This window comes from Leptonychotes weddellii, chromosome 15 (genome assembly GCF_054177405.1).
Source record: "Leptonychotes weddellii isolate Sample4059 chromosome 15, ASM5417740v2, whole genome shotgun sequence".
Classification (NCBI taxonomy): domain Eukaryota; kingdom Metazoa; phylum Chordata; class Mammalia; order Carnivora; family Phocidae; genus Leptonychotes; species Leptonychotes weddellii.
Genome location: NC_138383.1, coordinates 36124111 through 36147263, shown reverse-complemented (window position 1 = coordinate 36147263; position 23153 = coordinate 36124111). Strand labels below are relative to the sequence as shown.

Sequence of the window (23153 nt, the reverse complement as noted above, 5' to 3'; positions counted from 1 at the left end):
AGAAAATTTAAAATCACATATGTGGCTTGCATTATATATCTACTGGACAGTGCTGCTGGTTTGCTGAGGGCTTCTGTGAAAATGCTCCCTTCCTATTGTGGAAGAGCTTTAGGAAGTCACACTCTAGCTCTATCTCTGGGCATTGTATGCCCTAAATGGCTACAGCCTTAAAGCTGTGACACAGCTCATTTTGTGGGAGGTCAATCTGCAAACTAGTAAATTCCCTACCCAAATTCAGAATTTGAAAGAGATTCCTTAAAAAAAAAGAGAGAGAGAGAGAGAGAGATTCCTAAAAACAAAATATTGTAAATCAACTTGCTAATGTAAGCACTGGCCCCCAAATCATCTTACCTGATTACCCCCACACACACAAAAAAGACAAAATATTTAATATTAAACTTTATTTAAAATTTTAAAAATCACTCCAAATATTTAGGAAAGCAAGAAAATAAATCTAAAATGCTAAAAGGTAAAGTATTACCAGAAAAACAGTATCAAATTTACATTTAGGAAGTAATTGATTGCCCATTTGCAAATAGGCAGGCTCTTCATAACTAAATATGTATAATCCTTACCAATAAGCCAATAGAAGAAAAGAAATGTCTTGGACAAAGTGCACATTTAAAATCTGATCCCAAATTTGAAAACTCTATGAAAGTCACCACATTGGAATAGGGTTACATTTATCTCATTCTTCCTTTAAACAATTTTAGAAGCTATTCAACATCTGTATTCCTGAAGAAAGGTGTTGTATGGTCGCTAACAGACTTGACTTGCCCACAAATAAAGCTACAATGCTTTATAAATATTAATGCAATTTTATAATAGAAACTTAGGAAACAAAGGATTTTATAAATGAGGAAACCAAGACCCAGAAAACTTAAATAACTTTATCAAGGTCATAGGGTTGTTGGCAGCAAGGCAGGACCAGAAACTTGTCTCCTAACAAGTTTAGTTGACTACTCTTTTACCCTGTCATTAAAAAAATTCTTCCCAAGGAAATGGCACCTTGAACATGATAAACACTAAGTTCTCTGGTTATTAGACTAGAAATAAAAACTTGGGATTTGGGAGAATTTTATTAATAATAAAACAGAGTGCTGCTAATACTTAAGACATTCTTTAGAATCAAATATATATATACACACATATATATTTATATATCAGAGAGAAAAAAAATCACACACACAACTGTTCTCTCAAATGCCATCAATGATCCACCTGCTAAATTCAATGGCCTTTTCTCCCCCTCATTTTCTTTGACTTTTTAATCTGCACCAAAGATCACTCCCATCTTCCTAACATTCTTCTGCCATGTGTAGGTTGTCAATCACTATGAACACATTTTCCTATCTGACTGCCCTTTAGTTCTGCCTCCAATAATTTCCACCTACAACTGAGAACATTCCCTAAGGCTCAGACCTCAGCTACCTCCACTCTTCTATTTACATGTCTAAATATATACATATATCTCTCTGAAAAAGTCACTCTCTCAAAAACTTTCAATGGTTGCCATTCCCAGTGTTTCAACTTTTTTTCATTATCACCCCCTCCAAGGAGACTTTTTAGACATTTTTCCCCCCAATCAGACTCCCCATGAAATTTTAATACCATACATATGCTATATATTTGTATATGTATATATGTGCTTTATCTATAAGAAGTGCTAAGATTTTGTCCCTCTCCCAGTGGTCTCTTCAGCAGAACACTCCAACTTCAGGGTCCAGCTTTAGTTTGTGCCTCCACCCTATCACCTCCCACCCTCTCCACTGTACTTTAATTTCAGTAACTCCGGCCCTACAGTCTCCTGTGTAGGAACCCATCCATCTAGAATGCTCTTCCCCATTAGCTCTCGTTCTTAAAACTCAGTTGAGGTATTACCTCTTCTAGAAAGCATGCATACCTTCCACAGAAATCCCTCCCCTATGTTCCCATAATATCCATGGAATATCTCTATTGAGTCATATCTACTACTACATATCGACTACTATTGCATCAATGGCAATGAATTATAATTATCCATTTACAAGTCTCTTTCTTCCACTAGATCATAATCTTCTTTAAATCCCTCTCATCGGGGCGCCTGGGTGGCTCAGTCGTTAAGCGTCTGCCTTCGGCTCAGGTCATGATCCCAGGGTCCTGGGATCGAGCCCCACATTGGGCTCCCTGTTCCGCGGGAGGCCTGCTTCTCCCTCTCCCACTCCCCCTCCTGTGTTCCCTCTCTTGCTGTGCCTCTCTCTGTCAAATAAATAAATAAAATCTTAAAAAAAAAAAAAACAACTTAAATCCCTCTCATCTAGCACAGTGCCTGGGAAATAATCAATAACCTATAAATAAGTATTGTAAGAACAAGTGAAAATATATCCTTATGGTTTTTTTTTTTTTTTTTTTTAAGATTTCACTTATTTATTTGACAGAGAGAGCACAAGTAGGGGGAGCAGCAGGGAGTGGGACAAACAGGCTCCCTGTGAACAGAAAGCTCGATACAGGGCTTGATTCTAGGACCCTAGGATCATGACCTGAGCTGAAGGCAGACGCTTAACCGATTGAGCCACCCAGGCACCCCACCCTTATATTTTTATTTCAAATTGAGTTTCAACTCTCCATCAAGACTCCCTGAAAGCAGGGATGTATTATTTTGCATACTGTTTACTTAACTGTAAGCTCCTTTAGGGCAGTATCATGACTTAAAAACAACTCTATATGCCAGTACAAGCACAGAACAGATAAAGCAGAAGCTTGACAGAGTTTGTAAAATTATTTTTAGAAATAAATATCCTCATTAGTGCCTACAGTAGTGCTGGGCCATAGCAGGTTGATAATAAAAATACACTGACTAGTGAGTTCCAACAATGTCAAAACCTTTTGTCTGATAGTAAATATGATTCAATTAGCCAAACTAATTCAAAACACAGATATGAAGCTACGTGTAGGTAAAGACTGACAATCATAATCAATGACAGACATCACTGTACACACTCCCTCTACTCACACCATTATAATTAACAGAGTGCAACTCAATAGTTTCCTTAGTTTCCTTTTCATAATGTCAGAATGCTAGAATTTTTTCTAATATCTCTTTGCTAGGTACCTTAGAACTACCAACTAAGCCTATGATGACTTTTCACATGCTTATTGACAGTATTACAACTGTTGCTTCAGGCACTCTCTGTGTTACCTCCAAGCAACAACTGGATCAAACTGACAAGCTATATTAGTTAGGAAGTCACTGTTGATCTGCATTAGATGACCCAATCAACAAATAATTCACTGGAGTATTATGGATGCACAGGGAATCATAAATAACCCAAATAGAACTTTATAATGAAAGAGCTTCTACCCAATGACTTCTTTTCGTTTGGTTGGATGACAAATGGAGAAGTTTCTTTGGTCTTGACAATTTCCACCAAAGAAATCAGATTAGCATAAAAAAGAAACATACATTACATAAAGAGTTGATCCTTGAACTGCTAGGACACCAGCAAATCTAATAAAAACCACCAAGAATAGTCACTCAGTTCTATAATACAGAAGTCAGTGAAAACTCTAATATAGCAAGTTGTAAAGATAATGAAATATTCCAATACTGTATTAGAGGATGGACTTCTATATCATGGTACAATATTTCTATAATTGCTCATGCTTTGAGGGTAAAGCCACAGAAACCTCAGAACTTCGATTCAAACATATGTTCAGTTGATACATTTTGCAAATATTCTTCTTCTAGCAAGCATTTGAAAGGTAACTTTATCTGCCCCCATCTTTTTTTCAGGACATGCACTGGTGGCTAAAAAAGTTGGATGTAGGGGCGCCTGAGTGGCTCAGTCGGTTAAGCGCCTGCCTTCTGCCCAGGTCATGATCCCAGGGTCCTGGGATTGAGCCCCGCATCGAGCTCCCTGCTTAGTGGGGAGTCTGATTCTCCCTCTTCCTCTGCCGCTCCCCCTTCTTGTGCTCTCTCTCGTTCTCTCTCTTTCAAATAAGTAAATAAATGAATAAAATTTTTAAAAAAAGAAGTTGCGTGTAATTTTGAAGGATATTGTTGTTTTAGCTTGTTTGAAAAGGCAATTTTTTCTGAAATTTTTTTTTAATAAAAAATATTTATCTTCTTTCCGTCTAAGCTAATAATCATTAATATAAAATTTCTGCCCAAGAGTAAAACGAGTTTCTTTTGTTGTGTTGTGAATAAAATGAGTTCTCCTGTTGTATTGTGGCTTTGTTTTATTTTTGGTTTTTGAATATAATCTGGAAAAATCTTGTCAGGAGCCTAAGCACAAAATAACTTCCAATGTTAAAGGCTATAGAGTTTGTATCGCCAAGAAACCAGTTCAATATCATTAGATTGGTTACTTCTATTCTCTCTCTTTGACTTCTCTACTTCATGACCATGAACCTGCAGTTTCTAAAAGTAAGTTCGTTTGTAGTTAAAATTAACAATATATTTTCACATTTCTAGTTTCACACGGATGCTTTGTTATGTCTAGAAGAGCGACCGTTTCCTTTTTATGGTGCAGGCTCTCTTCTTCAAAGCTCTTTTCACAAAGCAGAGTACCCCCCTCCCCAAGAATCCAGCTGTGGCAGTTAATCCTGACTGATAGAGAAACTTCTCAATACTACAAATTCTTAACCTGTAAAACACAGTTAACAGAATACACTCCAGTGTACTTTCTGACGCAACTAACTCTAGGATTTTCCCCAAACATATCCCAAAAGCATTCCCCATTTTTCCAAATTAAAGTTGGCTATTTGAGGAGTAAAAGGACCAAAAAAAACATCAGAAAAAAATGATGCCTCTAATTTTCACAAGATGAGCAAGCTAAATGATATCTGCCATGCATGAGGATTTACACTGAATAATTTTTCATTAAAACACACATATTTCCCCCACCTCACTGGGATCTTCTTTAGCAATTCACACTCTTTCATCCAAACACAAATAAAATGAGTTTCCACTAAAGCTGAACTTTGACGATAAGAATGTCCTTCATTTGTTACATTCTGAGAAGAAAAAATTAATTTTCTTCCCACTATGTAAATCCATAATACTTTCTAAAACAGTGCAGATGAACTGACTAGAACACTGCCAAGTCCATACAAACATGTATTTTATATATTTAATGTGTTTGTTTTTAATTATTAATTAATAGCAGATATATAGCACATAGCACAACTAAGGGGCACTTTATGGTATCTGAAGTCATGCCTCCAAAAATAGTCTGCATGTTGTTGATTTCACCTGATAAATCTGGCTATACATGAAGCCACTTCTGCATACATTAACACAACAGGTTTTTTCTACCAACAATAACTACAATAAAAACAGCTAACATTAGGGTGCCTGGGTGGCTCAGTCATTAAGCGTCTGCCTTCGGCTCAGGTCATGATCCCAGAGTCCTGGGATCGAGCCCTACATCGGGCTCCCTGCTCTGTGGGAAGCCTGCTTCTCCCTCTCCCACTCCCCCTGCTTGTGTTCCCTCTCTCACTGTGTCCCCCTCTGTCAAAAAAAAAACCAAAAAACAGCTAACATTTACTGAATGCTTACTGTATACTATATGCTGTAATCATTGGTTTACAAAGATTACCTCATTTAATCCTCATACCAATCCTAGGAGAGGTGCTATTATTATCCTCATTTTATAATGAGGAATAGAGAGATTAAACAATTTATTAGGATGACACAGCTAGTAAGTAACTAAGTATCACTACAGTGATGCTTAGGTTTTGAAAGACTGACATAAAAGTAACCCGCTGAAGGTATTAGAATAATAAAATTCAAAGTTCTCCAACTTTACTTGGAGTACAAAGAGAACAAACCAAACAAACCCCAGGATCTTTGATCTTTCAATTAATCAGATAAATTAAAAACCAAAACACTATATTTTAAGTAGAAGCTTTTCCCAGACTCATTATCAAGGTGGCACTATGTGCCATTAATCCAATCAATATTTCAGGTTGTCAATGTCAAAACTGCCTGAGTTTAGCAGTCCTCAAACCTCTCTCATGTGGTCAACTTCCTCCAACTCTCAAAAATATGCACTTCGTGAGTCCCTGAAGCCTTATGCTGTAATACTCTTTGTTCTAAGGTTTTCACATTTTTTTTTTTAAAGATTTTTATTTATTTATTTGACAGAGAGATAGAGAGAGAGCACAAGTAGGCAGAGCGGCAGACAGAGGGAGAGGGAGAAGCAGGCTCCCCACTGAGCAGGGAGCCAGACGTGGGGCTCGATCCCAGGACCCCAGGATCATGACCTGAGCCGAAGGCAGCCGCTTAACCGACTGAGCCACCCAGGCGCCCCAGGTTGTCACATTTTTAAGCACTGCATACTCACCTTCCTTTGGCAAATGTGAACTATGGACAAATATATATTTATATTATCCTCACCAAATGACTGAGGTTTCTGTTTGTGGGTTGTTTTGTGTTTTGGTTTTGCATTATGAAAATGTCCCTATGAGCATCTGAAGCCTTTGACATCTGATAAAGGAAAGTCAAATTATATATGATGCTTTGATAACCCATGAACAATATTCTATCATTGGAATGAATGTATCTCAGGCTACCTCATGATCATATTACCAGGTAAACTGGAACCCTTACTTTGAGATAAAACACAGAAGACAGTTGTTAATGAAACCTTAATTGAACTGTCAAAGCACCATCTTTACCAGCAAGCTAATAGGTAATTCACTACTTTTACACGACTGTCCAATACTGATAAGTTATTCCACTAGTTAAATTCAGCAGAGAGATACATCGACTAAATTGTTCAGTGATAAATCTGACTGGTAAAATGCTATACCACTTCTGCAAATATCTTTCTGGGTCTACACAGAGGAAAAACAGTATCTCTCAAAATTACATGCAATGTTTTTAGCCATCAGTTAGTAATTTTGGTGCATGTCCAGAAAAAGACATGAGAGCAAATACAGTTTCCTTTTGTGTAGCATGCCAAAAGAAAAATACTTGCAAAATGCATTAAACAAATAGAAGAATCTAAGTGAATCTTATGATGCCCAAGTAGTCATATGGTGTTTTAATTGAATGATGTATCACTGGGAAAATATTTTTATGTCCCATTTTAATCATTTTAGAAAATAGTTTCAGGTTCATTAGGTATTCTCTAAATTAAAAAGAAAAATTCTGGTTCAGACAGGTAATATATAAAAAACCTCACTAATATCTTTAGCTTGGGTTTCAGAATACTAGTGCAATTCACTCTGGTTTGGTGTTCAAATCTCTAGTTTTAACAATTTTACTCAGGTCATATAGCAGTTAAATTCCAAATATAATAAGCAATTCAGACAGCAAGTCATCAATATGTAAATATAAAAATAGAAAAGCATTTGCATACTAAAACACATACCTGGAACTCTTCCTTTTTTCATACTGAATTGTACTTCACCTGTAACAACTGATTAAGAACACTCAATGCAGCTAACCGGAAAAACTTGGTTAAAGAAGAAAGAACAACCTGACCAGGAGATCAAGTAATCAAACAGCAAAGATTGCACAGCACTGTGCTAAGCGCAGGGGAGAAAAAGATGTACTCTGGTAGACAGTCCATACCCTCAAGGGGCTTACAAATGTAGTGAGATGAGGCAAACACAAAACAACTGGTGTACAATAGAAGATGGTGTACAGAAGGAGGTACACTTCAAGTACAAGGAACAAACTCTGCCTGTGATGGAAGGCGTCAATCAGTAAAAGAATCTAGGATGGATTCAAATCAAAACCATTAGGTTTTTCATATGTAAGTACTTCAGAATAGCCACTACCAGAATGCTTGCTGTGGGAGATGTTTCAGCACTCCAGTTCCTCGCCTTTTTCCCCTTAAAAAGAATCTTTTCCTTTAGCACAGACTTGAAGTGAAAACTTCTACAAGTCATATCATCATTTGAGAGAAATGTAGAACAGTTTTAGAATATAATCAAGAATGCTGCAATCCACTTCCCCTCCGGTAGCTCTAGTTCTTAGCATTGTATGTAAAGCAATAAAATGCAAGAGAGCATCCAGGTCTAAGAAAATCCAAATTCTCAGTCAGTAGATGACAAAATTTAATGCAAGGAACAACCTTTTTCCCGTCCACACCCCCCAGGCCCCATAGCTTTGAAATCCTCAAGGGTTAGGCAAGGAATGGAAGTTCACAGTGCAATCCCTAAGGATAGAATATGGAAGAGACGAAGGCAGGAACAGACAGGTCCCTGAGCAGATGAAGAGGCACCATTACCAGCTACGGCTACACTCTTTCCCACCAGGAATCCCATACGCCTTGAAGGGAGCACTACAGCAGCAACCTCCTTGGAGAGCTAGCTGGGAAAACACTAGACCCGACTAGTTTAAAAACAAAAACAGATCACTTTGTAGTCTAGATTATAAAATCTGAAATATAAAGATGGCCAGATATAACGCAAACATGATACTTGTATCAATTATAGCCTGAACAACAATGACAAAAGGAGACATTTACCAGGCTAATTCCAAAGAGTTCATTTTCCTGTGGTGATGGGAGCTTTTCTAGACATTAACAAGAATCTATTTTTGAATGCACTGAAAACATCAATTCATTTGTCAACACCAGATTACTTAAACCTTGAGAAAAAAAATTCAGTTTGTTCTAGTTTTGATAGCAACAGGACCTACAATGATAAATTCATTTTATTATAAACTACTAATCTTACTAAGAAGAGCAAATAGACAAAATGTGGCATTTAAGAAGTGCTCAGACTTTTTAAAATACCCTAACACTAGCAAAGTGAAGCAGTTTCATATGTTTAAAAAAGTATACTACAGCAACCAACCAAGGGATAACAGCAACTTAAGAGGCACTAAATGACACTAAATGACACTAAAACATTACACCGAATGTGGGCCACGGCATAGCTACAGTCTACTGACCTCATTTGTGGTACTCATGTGTGATGCTATATTTAATGCTTTCTTATCAAAAAGCTAAAGCTACATACTTCCCAACTGTAGCTTTATGGTTTAAAATAAACCACTCAAGCAACGATTTAACTGGTTCAAGTTTGAACCCTATCTTCCTTCTGGGGATCAAGATCACAAATTAAGGAATGAAAAGGCAAAAAGGAGAGCAAAGTAGTTATGCAGAGTATGACCCAGTGACAAGACTATTATAAGGAACCAAGTTTGGGTCATTTGCAACATCTGCTGCAATCGGGCAACTGATTCAAACTCCATCAAACCTAAGAGATGACCAAGGTCTGTAGGAATACACATTTCATACATCCACCTAATGATCCTACATTCAGTGGCTTGCTTAGGCTCTAAACCAAGTTTGGTAGACAGCAAACATGTGTGTGACTCCTCAGAGGGTGTTCTCCCATAATTTGCCAGGACTCGAAAGCATAAACCCAGCCAGCCAACACACTGGGCCTCTGGGTGAGGGTGGCTTCCTCCAGTTGAGTCGCTCCACTCTGGTCAACATGGAGAAAAGCATGACAGATGACTCGCCCAATCACAACCGTGAGAAGAAACCACGAGAAGTTGTGTTCTTCTTTTGATACTCACCAGACAACACCAAAGGCTCCATATCCGATAGGTCTATCCGGCTCAATATCCAGCTGCTGCTGTGGATGATGCGAGTGTTGATGGTGGTGCGCCTTAACTGTAGCAGCTGCGGCAGCCTGTACCTGAGCTGGGGCTGCTGCAGCTGGTCCAGGAGCCTGACCCGGTGCGGGTGATGGGAAATATGGCTGTTGTTGCCCAGGGTTTAACATGGCTGCAGCTGCGGCCGCCGCTGCGGCTGCCGCAGCTGCCGAAGAGGTATGCTGCTGTACAGGGTGTACAGCGGCAGCCGACCCCGGATGAAGATGGTGTTGAGGGTGGTGGTGGTGGTGAAGGTGAGGAGGAGGGAGGTGTGGAAGGTGGTGGTGATGGTGGTGGTGGTGACCTGCTGCTGCTGCAGATGTACCGCCATTGTAAGCCGCCATCATTTTTGCGTTGGCTCTTGCGCCACAAAGAGACATTCAAAAAAAATGCCCTTTGATTGGAAAGCAAACTGGGTCAAGCTGTCATTTGGCCATTTAAAAATGAAGAAAAACCACTCACTCCACCTCAAAAAACATGGAGCGTAACTGGCTTTATGTCTTCATCAGTCAATCCAAACAAGTTAGAGGATCTTGGTGTTTAGTTTTGGGGTGAGCGTGTGTGGAAGGGTGTGGACTGCCAAAAAAAGAAAAGAAAAGGAAAAAGAAAAAGAAAAGAAAAAGGAAAAAGGGACCCCTTCCCCCCAGGTTTCCTGCCACAAGTGGGTACTAAAACTCCATCCTTAATTGGGGGGAGGTTCCAACTTTGAATGTGGGAATAAAGGCCAAACCTCCCGACCCCCTGAACTCCACACACGAAAAGGATCAGGTAACACGCCACCCTTGGAATCTTGTAAGAGGGTTGACTCATCTACCCCTTCCATTCCCACATCCTTTTCTAAACACCTACCACCTCCTCAAAAATACAATTTTAAAAAATTCCAACCACCCCAAATTCAAAAGATGGGGGGAAATTTTCAGGGAAACCAGCTTCCCCCCCTCGAACTCTCAGGCCTTCCTACATCTCCCCCTACTCCTAGTCAGGTTGACCTGATTGGAGGGGGGTACTAAACTTTCCAGAACAGAAAAGAGCCAGGGAAGGAGGCAGGAGGGATAGGGTGAGCAGAGGCGGCGACAGGGCAGGACGGAGAGGAGAAAGAGAACCGGGGCAAAGTGAAGGTAAGGAGGTGCAGGGAGGAATGAAAGAGAGGTGGGCAGCACTCGGACGCCCAGACAGAGGGAACCGCCCCGGGATGAGGTTAGGGTCCCGGGGCCAAAGAATAGGAGCCCCGGGAGGCGGGCGGGGTGCAGTCGGAAGCGGGCTGACTCCTGCCCCCGCCGCCGGCTCCTTCTGCTGAGGAGGGTTGGGGGGGAGAGCGGGTGGGTCCCCCCGCGCGACGGCCCCCGCAGGGCTCAAGGCTGCTCCGTCTCCCCCCCTCCCCCCCACCCGGCTTCCCGTCCCCGCGGCCGCTTTCTCCTCAGTCGCTGCCGGCCGCTTTCTCCTCAGCCGCCGCCTCCTCAGCCGCCGGTGCCGCCGCGGCCGGACTCACCTCCCCTAGCAAAGCCGGATAGAGCGGAGCCAGCGGCGGACACGCGCAACCAGCCACCGAGGCCCCGCCCCCGCCTCACTCTGACCGGCTGCCCTAGCCAATCCACGCCCACCTGTCTGCGTCTGCCTCCAATCCTGGGCCCGTAGCTTCAGACAGGCGCACTGTTCGGCCAGTGGCAACAAGGTGTGGGTCTCCTGGGGAAATCCCGCCCCCGATCCGGGATGGGCAGATAGAGGGACCAATCAAAAGGCAGAGTTTGGCCTGACCGACAGGACTAAAAGCGAATTAAAACCCAAAGATCTCCGTGACATTTTCTTTCGCCTCTCTCCTCTTTTCTTTTTCTTCTTTTATTTTTTTGGCAGGAGCAGGAAGCTGCGTGCTAATCCCGCCCGCAAAAACTGGAAGAGAGGGTGGAATAAAAGAACCAATCATGAGCCGGGGACCAAGACCAGAGCAACCAATCCTTGGCTTGAAGACGAAGTGGGATGGGACTGGGGCCAGATAGACACTTGATTTGACAAATGGAAAAAAAGATTGATCTCGGTCCCACCCTTCAGGTCTCCTATAGGTCAGGATTGTGGAGAATTCGCTGTCGTATCAGCGACGACCTCTTCAGGGGCGTGGCCAACGGGGAGGGGTGTGGTCTAAGGAAAGTGGGCGGGACTGAGGCCAAGAAGGCGGAGTCCAAATCGTCGCTGGTCCATTCATAGGAGCCATGTCCTCTCCCTTCTTAAGTCATCAAGAGTGGAGAAGAAATAGGGGGAGCAAAAAGGGATGTCGAACTTCAGAAACTCAAGGTCCAAGGTTACTCAACAAGGAAGCCACAGAAGAAACTCAGAAGACCCATAGTTCATAGCCTATGGCTGGTCCTCCATGGCTAATCCTGATCTTTGCAAAAAGAAGTGATGTCTCCAGCATTCACCACTCCACTCTCAGTGGATGATAAGGCTATTTATACAAACTAAAGCAACAAAAATCATAAACTTAACCACAAAGATCGTAATTTTCTCTGGTATTTTCTAATTTTTCATCATTGAAATCTTACTAAAATAACATCTTTCACATAACCTCACTTATCTGAATTTTCTTTTAAAATATGAAATAATAAGCTCACAGAACCTTATCCTTATGAAAAGTGCACTCAGAACCCTGGAGATCATCTTTGATTTCTCTTTGCCTGCCCACTCCTAATCAGTCATCAACTTTTAAACACTTTTAAAAACTTCTAAACACCCTCCTTTCTCCCCAGTATCACAATATTACCCTAATTTATGTCACTAGCATCTTTTAACGCATCTCCCTGCCTGCAGGCTTGCACGCCTCTATTCCATCCTCCACTGAGAGTATAGCAATCTTTTAAAAACACAAGTCTGACCATGCCCCCACCTTTGAAAAAAGTCAGTAATAGCCCTGCTTGATCTGGTTCTCATCTTGCTCAATGACCTTATCTATCACCTCCACCCTCTATACTTCAGACATTCTAAACTTTCAGTTCCACAAATGGTTTGTGGCTTCCAAGGCTTCATGCATATCTTTGGCCCCAAACACACCCCACCTACCCTCTACTCCTTTAATTTACCTTTCAGATGAATTTTACTTTTCACATAAATTTTACCTTTTTCTTTTTTCTGGAAAAATTTTCCTGACTCTGTTGTAGAGTATTTATCTCTGTTATGTATCTCCATTGCACTGCCTCCCTCATAACGCTGAAAACTCTATATTTTAATTGTTTACTGAGTTTGACCAGGACCAAAAGCTTGTCTGTCCACTCTATGCTGTATGGCCAGTTCCTGGAGCAGTGTCTAAAAGGTGGAGACACTTAATAAGGAGTTGCATGAGTTATTGAGTGCAGGGGTGGTGGATACCAATCCAAGCTCTGCCGTTTACTAGCTCTGGGACTTGGGCAGTTTAACTAACCTTCTTCAGTCTCAGTTGCCTCAACTGAAAATGAAGATAAAGTGTGCCTCATCAGGTCGAGTTGAGTATTAAATGAGGTCATGTATTTAAAAGTTCTTGGCAAGTAGTAAAAGTTCAAAATATGTTAATTTTCTTTGCCTATCCCCATCCTCACATAATATTTAGGATGTCTTTCCAATTTCCCCATGTATATCAGTCTCCTCCAAAGTGTAATTTCCTAGAAGCTTCTTAGACATGCAAAGTCTCAGGTTCTACCCCAGGTCTACTGAATCCGAATCTCATGGACAGGAATCTGTTTCATAAGCCCTCCAGGTGATTCTTACACACTGAAGTTTGAGAAGCATTGGCCTAGAAGAAAAGGACTGAGTCTTAAACTTTGTTTACTTTTCAGCACCGAGAAAGTATTCAATACATGTGAAATAAAAAAATACATCCAATCCACCAGAAAATGATTATATGTTATTGTATTTATTTCTGCAACAAACATTTATTGAGCACCAACTCTATCTAGGCATGATGCTAGGATCAACAATGGGGGAGGGAAGATACATGACCTAACAGAGTCTTTGCCATTCAGGAGCTCTAAGTCTGGTGTAGGAGTTCCCAAAATGGTGTGTGCATATCCCCGGTGGTACACAAAGTGAGCCATTAGGCACCAGGAGGAAATTAGTACAACTTCTTTTTCAGCCTATTTTTTATTTTGTCTTTCTTTTAAGATTTTATTTATTTATTTGAGAGAGAGAGAGTGCATGCATGTGCCCGCTCGAGGAGAAGGGCAGAGGGGGAGAGAATCTGAAGCAAACTGTGATGAGCCCAGTGTCCTACTTGGGGCTCATCTCATAACCAGAGATCACAAGCTGAGACAAAACCAAGAGTCAGTTGCTTAACTGACTGAGCTACCCACGTGCCCTATTTCATCTTTTAAAATGTCTCTTTTGTCAGTGTTTTATAATATACATAATATATAGAGTAGTGTAATGTATATAACTTATAAATAAACAAAAATACATAAATTGGGGATTAATGCTCAAAAAGTTTTATCAAAAACTTTGAGAAATCTGGGCACCTGGGTGGCTCAGTCAGTTAAGCAGCTGCCTTCGGCTCAGGTCATGATCCCAGGGTCCTGGGATCTAGTCCTACATCGGACTCCTTGCTCAGCGGGTAGCCTGTTTCTCCCTCTGCCTGCAGCTTCACCTGCCTGTGCTCTCTCTCTCTCTTTCTCTCTCTGACAAATAAATAAATAAAATCTTAAAAAAAAAATAAAAATAAAAAATAAAAAGTTAAAAGAAATAAGGAGGATTATTTTTAATATATTTTACTTAACCCAATATATCTAGAATATTGTCATGTAAAACATGTAATCAATGTAAAAAAATATGTATATACATGATAAATAGTCTGATACTAAGTCTTCGAAATCTGGTGTATATTTTGCATTTGCAGCCCATCTCAATTGAATTAAAAATTCCATCTCCTCAGTCACACTAGGCACATTTCAAGGGCTCAATAGCCTCATGTGGCTAGTGACTACCATATTAGACAGCACAGACCTAGATCATGGGTTTGACTCCCTGCTCTGCCCCTTACTTGTTGTGTGATCTTGGGCAAATTCCTTAACCTATCTTAGTCTGAATTTCCTTGTTCATAAAATAGAGAAGATCCTTGACTTCTCCAGTTGTGGTGATTCAAACTGACAACCATGGAAAGCACACAGCCTGGGGCCTGCCTAGCTTCTCATCAGTGACACTGAGAGGGGTGGTTATTATTAGTATTACGATCCAAGGCAAAGTGTCCTGAGTGTCAGATGAGAAATACAACTTTGGGCACTACTCGGTTCATGTCCCCAGCATTCCATCCATGTGGGTCTGGCCTGACAGACACCCAATTCCCCTTAAACACATCACCAGACAGTACAATATCCGGCCCTTTCGATTCTGTTCCATTTTCAGGAGCTGAGCATGATGAACGAGAAGTCGGAAGTGAGTCAGCAGGATAGCACTTAGAGCCTAAAAAAGCAAGCAGGACATCAGAATGCATAAGCAGGAATAGAATGTGCAGGAAGTGGGAGGTGATCTTCCCTTTCTTCCAAGAACTGGCTCCCCCCATGAGTTGTCTGTGGAGACTTTGTAGAACTTGGGCCAGGCCGAGAGGTGGGGGGTGGTGTTAAAGGACTGCAGTGGGAGCAACTCACATTCAGCAGAGCTGGGTGCTCAACGGGTGTTATCTCTTGTGATAAATCGTCACAAAATTCCATTTGCAAATGAAGAAATAGAGTCAGGAAGCCAAAGGAACTTACCTGAACCTCACAAAGCTAGGGAGTGGCAAGCTCCCTGGGGCATAGTCTTCCCACTGCCCTGCACGGCTGGAGGGAATGACCAAGGAAGTGATCCTATGAAGCCCGGGGGATAATAGGCAGAAATGCTTCACTTAGGAGTCTGGTAGCTAAAGGCGTCCGTCACTGAGTCCATGATACCTTTTCAGTTTGTTATCCAAACCCCCAGGGGCAGACAAGGTAGGACCACCTCTGGCCTTCCAGCACACGCACCCTTCTGAGTGGTGCTTTCTCCAGGCGCTGCCTCCTTCCCACACACAGCTGGAATATCCTTCTACTTCTTCTTCTACCTAAGTTCCATTCACTTTTCAAGGCTCTGCTCCTGGAACCTCGGATCTTTCTTGAAGCCTTTCTCTTATACTAGGCCCTCTGTATGTCTCCCTTCCCTGAAGAACTTAGACATGCAGTGTCTGCAACATTTATTTGAAACATGTGATGCTGTGAAAAACTTTTCAGCTATGTGACTTCAGGCCCCTAACACTTTTGAGCCTCAGTTTCTTCATCTGTGAAATGGGAGTAGCAATACTTACTTTGAAATATAAAGTAATACCTCCTTTGAAGGGATATTGAGAGGATTAAATACATTTCTATGTTAGTATATGAAGTACCTAGCACAGTACCTGACACAGAGTAGCCGCTCAATACAGGTAGCTTCCTTCCCAGCTCTATGTATTGTTGACTGATCAATTTTTTTCTTGGCGTCTCCATTTCAAATGCTCTTCAGTTTGCAGAGTTGAAGTTGGGGGATGAGATGTGATACTTATATCTTAATAAATTGTAAATTGTTTCTCCCATTTCCCCTCATCTATTTTCATGTGGCCCTTTTCCAGCCTTGTGACAGGCATAAAGCTGTCAGTGCCAAAGTAAAGCCAGAGGCTTGATAAAAGAGAGTGTGAGCAAGGCTGTGAACCTTTGAGCATTTGTTGATACTGTGGGATAAACACCTTGTCCACAATCAACGACAGGGAAGCATATAGCCAGGGAAACCAGACAGGACAGTGGAAGACTCAGAATGTGGCACAGCATGGTATCAGTAGTCAATAGCAACTGAGAATGAGATGGAGCATGGTAACAAGCTAGGGACTGGGGAAGGCCAGCCAAATTCAAGTTCATGTGTTGTCCAGGCCCTCCTCTGAAGACCTGGGACTACTTGCCCTCCGTAAGAGTTCCCTTTGCATGCCTCTGAGGACTTCGGCTTCATTTTACCCCTCTCTGTCTTTCAGCTGCTGGGTGGGATATTTGTCCCATCTCCAAACCCCAGGACCAAACCTAGGCCCCGACCCACACATCCCTGTTCAGGAGAGCCAGGCAATGTCCAACATTTTCCCCCTTCCCAAATGAGTCAGTAATGAATATTTTATCTTAAAAATTGTTTTTTAAATAAAGTTTTAAAATACATAATAAAATTGTTATGTTTAACATTTGTATGTGCCCTTTATTCCTTTGACTTCTTAAGTCAATATAAAAAAGTATAACTCACATGCATTGGACATACAATCAAATAAGGCATGTTTCATAATGTCATACAGGAAATGTACTGTGGATCCCTTTTCAGCTTGGACTCCAAATATAACAAGATACTTTTTACTAACAGGCAATAATGAGCCTTGCACAAAACTTCCAACTATACACCCCGAACACATCAAATTACAGAGCTCAGGCTCCACAACAGAATAAAGGCTGCCCTCTCTGGAAGTCCCCAGGTTAGAAAGAGGGCTGAGCCTTAAGTAGCCATTCCTAGAGTTAGCAAGTGAAACCAAGTTTCCTGAGACTATACTGAGCATAGCGTAGGCAAAGACTAAGACTGCTTCCCAAACCTTGCTGCACATTGGGACCACCTGGGTATCTTTAAAAACTGCTGGGGCGCCTGGGTGGCTCAGTCGGTTAAGCATCTGCTTTCTGCTCAGGTCATGATCCCAGGGTCCTGGGATCGAGCTCTGCACTAGGCTCCCAGCTCAGTGGGGAGCCTGCTTCTCCCTCTCCCTCTGTCTCTCTGTGCTCTCTCTGTCTCTCAAATGAATAAATAAAATATTTTTTAAAAATAAAATAAAATAAAAACTACTGATGCCTGGCTTCAGTGATGTCCTGGTAAATGTTTAACAACTGGCTCTTTAGAAAGAAAGAAAAAAAAAAAAAAGAAGTCCTGATCTGTAGCCCATTTCTGTGGTGTGAAAACTTTCACCACAGTTGATTTTAAGCTCCCAGTATGACTTCATTGAAGGTGGAAATGGGCAGAGATATACACGATAGGGTCTTCTGAGCCAGGAAGCAGCTGACCACTTCCTGGCACCCACCCCATTTAATTGATATAGGGTGTGATCTGGGCATCAGGATTTTTATGTTTTTTATTTTTTTAAGATCCCATTCAATAACTTTTTTGGTTAAAACTCTTCCGGCAGATACATCTTTACTTCCCCAATTTCTTTTCTTTTTTAAAAAAATTACTTTAATTCAATTAATTAACATATAGTATATTATTTGTTTCAGAGGTACAGGTCTGTGATTCATCAGTCTTATATAATACCCAGTGCTCATTACATCACAGTGCTCATTACATCAGGATTTTTAAATTTTCCCAGTAGATTCTAATGTGCAGCAAAACTTGGGACTTCTGGGCTAAGGGGCCTCATAATGAAGGGCCAGAAGCAAGAAACAGGCTACTTGATTGCCTTTCAGTGACAAATACAACCGGCAGCTAGATTGTAACGCTTGCCTCCTCAAGTGAGTACATTTTTCTTCCGCTAGGCAAGCCTCCATGGGAAACGAGATCATCCAAGGAAGATCGCTTGTGGGCCCGGTCTCAGAGCATGGGGTGCTGGGAGCTCAGGCATGGAGGGGAGGCTGGTAAGAGAGCAGAAGAGCCAGGGTCATTGTGCCAATGTAACTGACCAGAAATTCCTGGTGGCCCTAGAAACACGGATAAATTCCTACTCCAGGACACCCCTCCAGGGATGTCATGACCCTTCTGTTAAAACCATTTTTATTCTGACCAGATGGCAAGCCCTTGATTTGTTTAATTCTTTTTTTTTTTTAAGATTTTATTTATTCATTTAAACAGAGAGAGAGGAAGAGAGAGAAAGCATGAGCAGTGGGGAGGGGCAGGGGGTGAGGGAGAAGCAGAGTCCCCACTGAGCCAGGACCCTGACATGGGGCTCAATCCCAGGACCCGGAGATCATGACCTGAGCCGAAGGCAGATCCTTAACCATCTGATACAACCAGGCACCCTGATTTGTTTAATTCTTAATTGTTATGCCTTCATCTGTGCTGATTGAACCCTAGTCATTTTGGTTGAAGTGTGTCTAAACCTCCACGTTTTCTTCTGATAGATGGCTGGCTGGGCCCCACCTCTGGGTTCCCACAGATTCTTCTGCTTATTTCTGCCATGATGCTCATCACACAACATTACAGATGTTTACCTGTCTGAAGCTCTGGGAGCTCCCTGAGGCTGGAGACTGTGTGCTTATTTTTCTCCACTTCCCCAGTGCCCAGTGTTCGTTCTTCAGCTGAAGTAAACTGAACTCATCCATTAGGTTATAAAGTATGTTAAACTTACTTTTAAAAGCATAAATAATTCACAAATACATTTTTGTTTTAAAAATTTTAAAGTTTGCTATTTAAGTGAGAATCTCCCTTGATTCTCTTATCCAGTCCTACTCTCCTTGAAGGTAATCACTATTATCAGTTAAGTGTGCATCCAAACTAGAGTGTTTTATGTGTATTCATGCACACATACATTTAGAAATATATGGGGGGTTTGGTTATGTGTTAAAATACATGTGATTATACTACATTTATAGTTTTATAACATGCACTTTCACTTGACAGTATGTTTTTGGTGATCTTTCCATAATAATTTGTGAATTTATTTTTGTTCATTCAAAATGCTGAATTCAGGGACGTCTGGTGGTGCAGTTAGTTAAGCAACAGACTCTTGATTTCTGCTCAGGTCTAGATCTCAGGGTCATGAGACTGAACCCCACGTCAGGCTCTGCACTTGGCGCAGAGTCTGCTTGAGATTCTTTCTCCCTCTCCCTCTGCCCTTCCCACTCATGCTCACTCTTATGCTCTTTCTCTCAAATAAATAAATAAATCTTAAAGAAAAAAAAAACCAAAATGCTGAATTTGAAAGGAGATCCTGAGACAAGAATTCAAGTGCAAGTACTTCAAGTGAGAAGTGATTCCAGAAAATACCAATAGGGAAGCAGGGAAGTGAGACAAGGAAGAGGAAGGAAGCCAGTAAAAGGTGTTTCATTAAGGAAGTCATCACTGTAGGTAACCAGAGTTCAAGGGCGCTGGGGAACTCCAAGAGCCAATATAAAACATGAATGTGTAACCCCTCTATCTAAAGAGAGCTGAAGTATTTATCCATTAATTCCCCATCTACCATTGGTTGAGGGCTGCTTCAGAGAAGCATTAACTCCCTAGTACTTATGGCTTGCCATGTACCTGGGCAGAGAGAGCTCTGGTGGCCAGAGAAAGTCCTTAGTCAGTATATGCAGGTGTTAGCAGTTGGAAATCTGCCAGCATACCGAGATTATGGCAAGTCCCAGGTTATGTGGGTAGAATGCTGACACGGTCTGCCCTACTTTATTAAATAATTTCCCATTTAAGTTGCTTACATTTTGGGGTGCCTGGGTGGCTCAGTCCTTAAGCATCTACCTTCGGTTCAGGTCATGGTCCCAGGGTCCTGGGATCGAGCCCTGCATCGGGCTTCCTGCTCTGTGGGAAGCCTGCTTCTCCCTCTCCCACTCGCCTTGCTTGTGTTCCCTCTCTCACTGTGTCTCTCTCTGTCAAATAAATAAAATCTTAAAAAAAAAAAAGTTGCTTACATTTTTTAGCTTTTACAAACAAGGCGTCAACAAATATGCAATTTGTATTTCACTGAGTCCACAGATCAATCTGAGAAGACTCGACGTCTTAACAACATTGAGTCTTCCAACTTATAAATACAGTATATTTCTCCATTTGTTTTGGTTTTCTTTGATTTCCCTGAGCAATATTTTATATTTTTCAATGTATAGGTCTTGAACATATTATGTCAAATTTATCTGGAAGTATTTCAAGATTTTTAATGTTATTATAAATGGTATTGGTTTTTTCATTTCATTTTCCACTGCTTCATTGCTGGTATATAGAAATACAATAGATTTTTTAATTTTTAATTTTTAAAAGATTTTATTTATTTATTTGAGAGAGAGACAGAGATAGCACAAGCAGGGGGAGGGGCAGAAGAAGAGGAGAGGGACAAGCAGACTCTCCGCTGAGCAAGGAGCCCAATGCAGGGCTTGATCTCAAGACCCTGAGATCATGACCCGAGCCAAGGTCAGACGCTTAACCGACTGAGCCACCCGGGCACCCCTACAATAGATTTTTTTTTTATAGTGACACTGTATTCTGTGGCTCTGCTAAATTCATTTATTAGTTCTAGTAGCTTTTTTTTCTAGATTCTTGAGGATTCTCTAATTTTATTACTCTATAAATAAAAAGTTTTATCTCTTCTTTTCCAACATTTAAGCCTTTTATTTCTTTTTCTTGCCTTATTGCACTGTCTAGGACCTCCAGTGAACTGTTGAATAGAAATGATGAGAGCAGGGACGCCTGGGTGGCTCAGTCGTTAAGCGTCTGCCTTCGGCTCAGGTCATGATCCCAGGGTCCTAGGATCGAGCCCCGCATAGGGCTCTCTGCTCTGTGGGAAGACTGCTTCTCCCTCTCCCACTCCCCCTGCTTGTGTTCCCTCTCTTGCTGTCTCTCTCTCTGTCAAATAAATAAATAAAATCTTAAAAAAAAAAAAGAAATGATGAGAGCAAACTTCTTTGCCTTGTTCCCAATCTTAGGAAATAGTGTTCTACCATTCAGTCTTTCAGCATTAAGTATTGTGTTATTGGTTGGTTTTTCATAGATGATTTTTGCCAAGTTTGAGATAGTCTCCTCTAGTTTTAACCTGCAAGTATTTTTAGTGTTTACATTTTACTGTGCTAAAGGGTATTGGGACTCTAGGTCTTGGTTCTGTTTTCTTTAGCATTATGATAGAGAAAGTATAGTTTTGGAGTTGAATAGGCTTGAACTCTGCCATTTTATAGCTATGTGACCTTATTCAAGTTCTCTATCTTCCACCTCAATTTCCTCACTTGTTAAATAAGGATAACTAAGTAGATTTTCAGGCTTGTTGTGAACGATATTTGGTTTGCTTGCATGTATCTGACACATAGTAGACACTCAAAAATATTATTACCCTCCTTCCATCCCTTGCTTTCTATTTGTAACATGCTTTTGACTTTATAATGACATTTATAATACCTGCCCAATTTTCACAATAAGGTTTTTTTTTAATGGGTACTGGCTATATAGGAAGGTCAAGATTTTATCAGCGGGTGACAACTCCATGGGTCACAGTAACATGTGACATCCAATGAGGCACTTCCAACTCTGCTGACTGCAGATTCCATAATTATTCCCAGACTAAGACTTCCTGGGATTAACATGTTATCCCAACCACTACAAAAACAAATGCAATGTTCCAAATGATACCTAATTATATCACGTTCAATGCTTTTAATAGTATATTCAGAAAGAATGATTCATAAGTCTTGGCTCCAGTTCAGATGTACAGAGAAACTTTATTGTTAGTTCATAGACACATCTTCTTAGGCCTGGAGTTCTCCAGCTCTGAACACAGCAGAAGTTAAGGATACTAGGACAAAAAGTGTAAAAATGATGTTATAACTCCCAGAGCAGTGATTTCAAATGCCAGCCCCAGAGCAAGAGCCTGATGAAGTGTCTCACACAGACCTCTGTAGAACAAGAAATATAAGGATGATTTGTGAGTTCTTCATGAAGCTAAATGTATTGTCCCTTATTCTGAGATTCTATCTCTCATATCTTTTTGGTGCGAAAATGTCCCTATATTGTTATTTTATGATGATGGTAATTCATTATCATTATTTGGTAAAATAAGTTAGCAAACTTATCTTAATCTACCACATACTACCAATAAAAAAAATGTTACCGGTCTGAGAATTAGAGAATCTATAACCTCAATATGCTTAGATTTGTGCTATGGTAATAAATTGTCTATTGTCATTATTACTTAGGGCAACTATCAACCTGTTTAGAGACATTTCAGAATTCTAGCGTCCATCCTCCAACTAGAGGGTGTCAGCCCCAGAAATGCAAGGGACTGGATGGAGAGGGCCTGCGATGCTCTAGTGGATTGAGGTCAACTTCACCTGACCTAAAAAAAGTATTAATTGTCAATATTGTGGCTCTAAACAGAGGGATATATAGGACAAGTTGAAACAAATATAAAAATGGATAAACAGCAAGAGAAAGGACCCATATCCACATGTTGAATATTGGGAGGGAACCCAGGATTTGTGGGAAGCCTGGTGTAGGACATTAGAGGCTGAATGATGAGTGAGAAGAAGCTCAGCCAATTTGGCTGAGGCTTAACCTTATAAGCCTCCGTTTCCATAGCTGCTAAGTGGAAATGGTCACCCTGTCTTGTCTCTCTGCAGTGTTTGCCTGTGGATTGAATGATAATGGATAGGAGAGTGCTTTGCAAACTAGAGTCCCAGACAAATTTAAGAAATGACTCCCTTTTACTTTGTTGACAATTGAGAAGGCAACATTTCTAGACACATGATATAGCTCCGGGCAATCTCTTTACTGAGAAAAGATGATGGAAATGTACATGGCCTGTAGGCTAAATACTGTCAGAACATGTTATCACCAAATAAATCTGGATAATCGTATTTTTAACGCCATGTTCCCAAACCTAGTAACTAGGCAGAAAGGCTCAGCTCAGACAAGATGC

At 41.0% G+C, this 23153-nt stretch overlaps 1 protein-coding gene and 1 long non-coding RNA gene across 2 annotated transcripts in view; one reads left to right on the top strand and one right to left on the bottom strand.

The window, feature by feature from the left end:
- Window positions 1-11121, bottom strand: part of NLK (nemo like kinase) — a 167823-nt gene extending 156702 nt beyond the window's left edge. The window contains exon 1 of the mRNA XM_081805422.1: window positions 9524-11121. Within this exon, the coding sequence (XP_081661548.1) occupies window positions 9524-9981 (458 nt within the window). The 5' untranslated portion in view covers window positions 9982-11121. The remainder of the gene's footprint in view (window positions 1-9523) is intronic.
- LOC145717393 (uncharacterized) overlaps window positions 1-23153 on the top strand; it is a 313191-nt gene that overhangs the window by 51042 nt on the left and 238996 nt on the right. The window lies entirely within an intron of this gene.